This window comes from Vigna unguiculata, chromosome 7 (assembly GCF_004118075.2).
Source record: "Vigna unguiculata cultivar IT97K-499-35 chromosome 7, ASM411807v1, whole genome shotgun sequence".
Taxonomy (NCBI): Eukaryota; Viridiplantae; Streptophyta; class Magnoliopsida; order Fabales; family Fabaceae; genus Vigna; species Vigna unguiculata.
Window position 1 is genome coordinate 37466936 of NC_040285.1, and position 8150 is coordinate 37475085.

Sequence of the window (8150 nt, forward strand, 5' to 3'; positions counted from 1 at the left end):
AATCTCAGTCTAATTGGAGAACATTGAACAAATGAGTAGGTAACTGCATATTACTTTTTGTAAAAAATTTTAGATATATTAATCAATCTTTTGTTTGTTATCCAATGACATATATTTCTTACGAACCACAAATTTGCTTACAATTCAAAAAAACCATGGGGAGCTGCATATTACTTTTCCTACAAATTTTTAAAATTTACTAATTAATCTTTTTTTATCATCCTATTGGATATCATGTTATGTATCACGAATTTGATTATCAGTTACAAAAATCTACCCTTATTGCTTGCACTGGGTGACTGGGTTGAAGAAGAAAACATGTCAAATCATATTTCAATATGAGTGGGGAACAATAAATAAAATGTGTGGAGAACTGCATATTACTTTTTGTACAATTTTGTACAATTTTTTTAAATATACCAATCAATCTTTGGTTTGTTATCCAATGACATATATTTCTTATGTATTCAGAATTTGCTTAAAGTCACAAAAATCATGGACAACTGTGTATTATTCTTAGTACAAATTTTTAAAATTTAAAATTTATTTTGTTTATATAATCATATGGTATGTACCTGTTATGTACTACAAATTTGATTATAACTTACAAAAATCTACCCTCATTAATTGTCCTAGGTGGTTGACTTGAAGAAAAAAATAACTCAAATAATATCTCAATCTAAGTGAATAACAATGAACAAATGAGTGAGAACTGCATATTAGTTTTAGTAAAATTTTTTATATATACTAATAAATCTTCTGTTTGTTATCCAATGACATATATTTCTTGTGTACCACAAATTTACTTACAAGTCACAAAAAATCACGGGGAGCTGCGTATTTTTGACGTACAAATTTTTAAAATTTACTAATTAATTGTTTTTTTATCATCCCATGGGATGTATATGTTATGTACAGGTCAAATCAAATCTCAATCTAATTGGAAAACAATGAATAAATGAGTGGGAACTCACACAGACACCTTATTTTCATCTCTTTTGGATAAAAGAACAAAAATCAATCTTAGGAGAGGAGGCAGAATTAAAAAAAAGAAAAGTGAAGGGGTAGTTAACAAAAGAGTGAGATGGAGGAGAAGAAGAAGAATTGAAAATTTTAGATGTTTTTCATTGTCAACTAACATATTTTTGTTCACTGTTTCTTATGAATCCGACAACTTAACATATTTTCGTTATTATTTCTTGTTTTTCTACTTTTTGTTGTCTGATAGAGTAAATTGTGATATAATTATAATAACTAGAAAAAATATTTTTTCTAATGATATATATGATGAAAGGAACAAAAAGTCATAACCTAACAGTTTTACATTTACCAAATTGTTAACCGTCTAACCTTATGTGTTATGAGATGTTACGGTTAACACATTTCCATTTCTTCTTATGTATTTACAAATTGTTGCATAATTTACACTTATTTATAAAAGAATATATATGTAATAAAATATAACTGTTTATGACTATTAATAAAAAAATATGTAAGCGTAATTATCAGTTTATATAAATAAAACTTGCAATCTTATAATACAATTTTTATTTAATCGATAATATTGGGAAAGGTTTTTTTCTCCGTAAGAAAGAGTGGGTCAGAAGGTGATTAGAGTCCAGTACCGAGATTGTAATTGGCCCAGGTTGGTGGTGTAGTCATTTTACTTTTCAGCCCTTTCCCATCCCATCTCGCATCTGTGAGAGAGTTCGAGGTAGCTACCGGAGAGAAATACAGAGATCGCAATCAACAAAACATAACAGCACGACAAAGAATAATTGAATCGTGAATCGTTTGCAGAAGAAGAGGTAAAGGAATCGAGAAGAGAAGGAGTCATCGAAGCCAAAGATGTTACCCACAGCTTCCAAAGGACGTTCTTCTTCTTCCTCTTCTTCCTCTCGACCTAATAATCCCATGCTGCTTCCTTACCTCCGCAGAATCATCAAGGTTCCGATCTCTTCCTTTAATTTCCCGATTTCGTAGATTTACTTCGCGCTCCATTTTAAGATCCAATTCCTGCTTTTATCTCTGCCTTTCGTTCTTACATCCTAAATGCCATTGCTTAAATTGCTCGGCGTGTAAGCCAAATTGTTGCTCAATTTCTTAATGTTTCGGTTCAAAATTGAATAGGTTGGACTGTGCTGTTCTGATTTGAAGAGTCCGATAGGCGTCAGTGTTCAATCTGTGCTGATTCGTTTGTTATTCTTGTAGTGGCAACAAATGGATATTGAATACACTTTTTGGCAAATGCTTCATCTATGTACGTCACCGAAAGTTGTGTAAGTACATGTAAATTAAATCATCTGATCTCTGCCCTTCCCCTTGCTGTTAGCAATGAAATTCGCGTTTTGTTACCATGATCTAACGCAATAGCAATGTGAATCTAATTTCGTGGGACATTATTATTGTGTATGCTCATGATTCTTTGTCGAGATTAACCCTTCTGCTTTGTGTGTATTTGAAATTTCTATAACTGGTTCTCTGAATGCTTTTTTGGTGTTGTTCTTGGAATGGAACTGTACAACGGATGCAGCTATCAGCATACTAAATATCACAAACGTAAGTCTGTGTCTTGTGAATATTTTTATTCTTTTTTGATTTATTGGTGCAAATTTTTTCACAGTGATTAGTTCACCAATCTTATTGAGCTTGTTTTACTAGGCTATGTTCCTTGGGTAGCATTTATTTGAAATAATTTATAGTGCATTAGGCTAGTTGCATCCTTGTGATATGTTCCAGGGACAATAAATAGTTGTCATTGGTGTAAGTATCTTACATGTAGTGTCAGATTGGAAATGCATTTAGTGGTAGATTGTCAAAGCCAAGAGTTTATATGTAAACTTGTGGAGCATCCTTAAACTTGACTTGTGGGCCTAATACAAAATGTTCGTAAAACTCCTTATAGTGAGTGGTGAGGAAAAGTACAAAGATTGTCATAGGGAACAATGAAAGGTTCAAACTTAAGCAGTAGACCATAGAAAGCATCCAACAGAATGGTGCTCTAGTGCTTATTATTTCAGTATAGCAAAGCACAATAGATTACTTCGGAGAATTGCCAATGGTTATTTCTGAAAACACATAACAGAACACAAATAATGTGCATTGATTCTGGATTGAAAGTACAAATAGAATGGATGATAGGGATTAAAAAACAAACTCAAATACCTCAAATTGTATTAAAATTCACTGGGTGGAACTAAACAACATTAGAATCAGAAGCCAATGTGAAGTTTTAATAAATAAGGAGACAGTATAAAATAAGGTGCACTTGGCGATCACCCTAGTTTGCAGGTAGCGGCCCTTCTCTGAGGCAGAAGCCTTTCCAGCCTCCTTCCGCCCCACATGCCTCCTCCTGCTCGTACATATTCCTTTTCCAGCCTCCTGCTCCTGAGAGAATGGAAGTCTAATGAGTCCAGTTGAGTCTATCAAGTAATGAGTTTGAAGTTGAGTCTGTTTGATTCCCCTGCCCACAGCTGTAGACTTGTATGGTTCTACAAACTGACTCGTGGGCTTCACAACCATGACTAATGAATGATGCCAATGACATCATTCATTGATCTTATGCTGAAATTCCTTTTATCTTCACTGGTGAATTGATTTCACTTACTTGGGATCATAATATTATTCTTCTCAAACAAGAGATTATGAGCAATATTGTTTTTAACTGATTTGGGCCTAATCATTCCATTCCCTTTTCACGAATCTCTTGTAAACGTTATACATGCGTATAACAACTGACAGACACAACCAATGATGGGATAGAATTTAAGAATTTCACAGCTTACGTTTCTTTCAAGTAAAATTACCTTTGAATGCGAGAGTTAAATCTTTCACAGAGAGCTGCTTTTGAAGATGAGTCATGAAGAACTTTGGCTTATTATTAGGCTTGCAAATCAACTTATTTTAGTGATACACGATCATGCAAATGTTTCAGGAAAAAAGGACTTCAGAGTTAATTGTATAATTAATGTCTGTTTTATGAAATTAGGAAATTTCATTTGGTGATTTCAAAAAATTGTTTAATGATTTCCTTCTTATTGTTTGATATTAGAAACCAAGAATCAATGGGCACGTGATGACCCTGCATTTGTTGTGATCTGCAGTCTTCTTTTGGCAGTTGCAACTTTGGCTTATTGTGCCGCGTAAGTTTTTTAGAACATTTGATGGTGGTGGCTCCTTGTGGACCAGTAGCTAAAATTCACTATACTTTTGTAAAACAGAAAGGATATGCAATGCAGCTAAAGTAAATCCTTGTATTTTATTTATTTAACTGAAGGAGGATATTTTGAAAACTTCCCTTATGAAAACATTCAGTTGATTTAGACTTTGGTACGTGAATCTTATTAAATCGTGAATCATGAACCAAACCTCTATTGTTATTGGATTATCCATTATGTAACTTTACTTTATATTTGTTCCCACTCTGCCTCTACTAACTTTTGGTATTGTATTTTCCCATATTCTTTCAGGTATGACCATAGTACTGCCCATACACTTCTTGTTATCTTCTCAGTGTTGTTTTTCCACTTTATACTGACAGGTGTATTTCTGGCAACTTTTTGTTGGTAAGGGTACTTCCTGTACAAATTATTGCATCCTTTTTTTTTAATCACTTGATCTTGGTACCAACACTGGTGGATATTATCCGTGTATTCTCTAGGTTCCTGACTAACTCTTATCTTCGAGAAGAGGCTCCAAATAGCTATGTGGTTGAACAACGTGTTGAATGGTAAGTTCAAGTAATTGTGCCTGTTTCATGTGTTACTTAGTTTGCTAGTATTTTGAGAACATTTTCTAATATTTGGCCATGTTTCTTTAAAATGTCTGATCAATTGATAAGCAAAGAATTGAATTGAGAACACCCTTATCTTTATAATTTTGTTAATTATTTTTCAATAGCTGATTATATTTGTTTTGGTTTCTCATGGAAGGATGTATGCATTTGATGTACACTGCAACTCTTTCTTCCCATTGTTTGTTTTGCTCTATGGTAATTTCTGACTCCTTGGTTAGTGTGAACTCTGTTATGATATAGGAAACTACAATATCTTGCATTAGAGTGGTACTGATGTCTGGTCCCTTGACAGTGATCCATTATTTTGTATCTCCTCTATTGGTGGCTCACGGTTTCATTCCAGTATTGCTGTCAAATCTTCTGTTCATGGTGGGAGCTTCATACTATCATTATCTAAATTTCCTAGGTTATGATGGTAACCCTCTCTCTCTCTCACTCATTAATATTTTACTTTTATACACACACACACACACACTCTTACACTGTTCAACAACCTTTTACTATATTATTTTATCCCATAGCTCACGAATAGATTAAAAGCATATCCATACACACTCTTACACGCAGTTCAACAACCTTTTACTAGATTATTTTATCCCAGAACTCACCAATAGATTAAAAGTATGCGTTGCATAAATTATATGCACATCAAAATTAACGTATTTAATGTACTATATACATTTAAAAGATATGAAAATAAGAATAATTTAGTTATCTTCATTCAATTTTTATATGATTTAATATGAAAAATCTCAGAATATACACTATCTTTTATCCTATATATATAGGATCCTTTTAACTGCTTCACAAGAATTAAATAATATTGGTAATTTAATTAATGGCATTAAATTTTTTAACAATTTGTGTAATTTTTCCATAATTACCCTTAAAACCACTGAAATTCCTTTTTCTCGATCTGTATACCTAGTTGATGTATGGCAACTTAAGGGAGTTTTTGTAAAAATGTAAATCAATGAGGTAAACAACTTGGAGGGACTCTTATAAAAATAAGGCCTAAATGTGTTTTTAATCCCTGTACAATTAGTGAGTCTTCATTTGGGTCCCTATAAAATTTTTCATTGTTTTTCATCCCTGTAACTTTTTTAGTTCCTAACACTCATTTATGACGGATAGATAATATTTATTTTATTGATTATTTAGGAGTTTGTTTTGGATGTCATATACAAACATTATATCACAAAACTATTATGCGTTATTACAGAATGGTGATTGACCTTTTATTCAACATATAAGCCTTTAACTAGTATTATAATTCTAGGGATGAAAAAATTAGTGATTTTCAAATCTAAAGGGATCAAAAGCAAACAAATATTTAATAGGGACCAAAAAAAGCCACTGATTTTATAGGGATGAGAAAACGTTTAAGTCTGAAAATAATCAAGACTAACGTTCCATGTAAGATTGTTACAAAAAGGACTGGAGGCAGTACCTACAATTCAGTAGTTAGATCGTGAAATTCACATTTTATACGAAGTTATTGATTGTGTAAGTGAATTTCACCTCGTTGAGATTAGTTCATAATACTTCTTTTAGTGTAATATCCTTGGGTATGGCTGTATTTTTCATGAAAAGTGTCTAAGGGCTATAGAGCCTGGATCCTCAAATTAAGCTCTTCATAAATATGTTCATTTGCAGTGATTCTGTTTTAATACTTGTTTTTTACTCTAAAGTCCCCCTTTTGTATGATATGGAGAACAATTTCATATGATGTGGCTCTGTTGGATGTATGGTCAGCATAGTGAATAAATGTACATTAAAATGTTTTGGGTAAAGTTGTTTATTGAGTGTGTATAACTCTGAAACTATAAGTTTTTGTTGAGTTTGTGGAAACTGTTAATACCGTTGAATTTATTTGATATAATTTGTGGTTGTAGTTCTGCCTTTTTTGGAGAGGACCACCTTTTTTCTGTACCCCATTGGCATCGTAATTGTCCTTTCTCCTATTTGTAAGTATTGAGCGGTATCATTTATGTTATTTCATGATTGATTGATATTGCATCTGAACCCAATTTCTTATTTGCAGTGATTTTAAGTGGTTTCAATCCATCTAGATACTTTATGAACATGTACTTCAGTCGACAAATATGATCATTCCAGCTAGAACTTTTGACCTATCGTGTCCTTGAGGTTATAGAGTATTCGGAAAACTATAACATGAGAAGGCTTTGGTGAATGTTTGATTGTTTGTTTGAAGAATGCATTGGCCCAGCAATGTCTCATTTTAGGCCTTCTAATACTACTACCAATCAAAGTTGGACTGTAGCAAGTCAGGGTAGTCAGTGTATTTTTTACAGTTATTAGATAGAATATTTGTTCAAATGAATATATACTCATTGTAATGAATTTTCTTTGTCAATCCCGTAGCTTTCCTCCCGACAAAGAACAATTTCTATTGATATATTCTTTGATGAGGTTAGATACTTAAATGAAAGGTCTCCCCATTAGCTCGCCACATAAGGAGTCATTGTTAACTTTTAGTTTCATTAGAAGCCACTCGAGCAAGTACCAGTAAGAGTTAGCGAGGAGCTGATCAAAGCCGGGGAGGGGGCATTTTGTATGTATGATATGTGCTCGTTATGTATTTTATCTGACTCAATATTGCTTCACAGTGAGGTGTTTGGTGGTTCAATGGCGAGTACGGGCTACTTATAAAATTACTTTAATGCGCAACTCAATTTTTAAACCAGTAGGATAGTGATGTTTGAAAAATATGTGTTACCTAATGTCTACGCCTGTGTAGGATTTGTACGAGTCATCCGGGTAAAGATACTTGAGCATGGTTATGGGGTACTATTTGGATAAAGCATTTTAAGAGGTTAATTTATTTATTTATTTATTTATAGATAGTTTGAAATGTTTTTTAACCAAAACATGTCTTCTTGGGTAAGAAATTTTGATAGAAATTAAAATTTTAGAATTTTATTGGAGTAATTAAATTAGTTAAAATTAAATAATTTTAAATTTTATTGAAAGAATGAAATTTTTCATATTTGTAATTATGTATTTTGGTAGATTTAGTTTAACCTTAGTCTAGGTAAACTCAATCCAATGTAACGTGGGATTCTCCCAACTTAATTTAACATGTTCGTGATTTGGTGTCTTGACTCAACATATTCTAACATAACTTAGTTAAATATGATTTGATTAGTTTTGCATCACTTGGATTCGACTTAACTTAAAGTTAATTTGAATTGGATTAACTTAGTTGAATTGGACTAAACTTGCTTTGACATTCACCTAGTTTAACTCAATTGAATATGATTTTACCTTGACTCAACTTAACTTGAATTTTAGTCAACTAAATTTAGATTCATGTTGACTCAATTTTATTAGA

General features: G+C 32.4%; 1 protein-coding gene across 2 annotated transcripts; it reads left to right on the forward strand.

The window, feature by feature from the left end:
* Positions 1-1608: 1608 nt before the first annotated feature.
* Positions 1609-7445, forward strand: LOC114191820 (protein unc-50 homolog). Of its 2 annotated transcripts, none has more exons than XM_028081228.1 (10): positions 1609-1947; positions 2131-2279; positions 2534-2559; positions 4052-4142; positions 4470-4565; positions 4661-4729; positions 4932-4990; positions 5088-5210; positions 6691-6762; positions 6840-7445. In XM_028081228.1, exons 2-10 carry the CDS (start codon positions 2221-2223, stop codon positions 6902-6904), a joined length of 660 nt encoding a protein of 219 aa, XP_027937029.1. In that variant the 5' UTR covers positions 1609-1947; positions 2131-2220; the 3' UTR covers positions 6905-7445. The 2 variants fall into 2 exon arrangements, with proteins under 2 accessions (XP_027937029.1, XP_027937028.1); XM_028081227.1 differs by having other exon boundaries at positions 2212-2279.
* Positions 7446-8150: the final 705 nt, after the last annotated feature.

Bases quoted from the DNA above. Each gene is read 5' to 3' on its own strand.
- LOC114191820 (XM_028081227.1), top strand. From the start codon at position 1,849: ATGTTACCCACAGCTTCCAAAGGACGTTCTTCTTCTTCCTCTTCTTCC. The intron at 1,948-2,211 runs GTTCCGATCTCT...TTATTCTTGTAG, and splicing joins ACCTCCGCAGAATCATCAAG to TGGCAACAAATGGATATTGA. The intron at 4,566-4,660 runs GTAAGGGTACTT...TGTATTCTCTAG, and splicing joins TTTCTGGCAACTTTTTGTTG to GTTCCTGACTAACTCTTATC.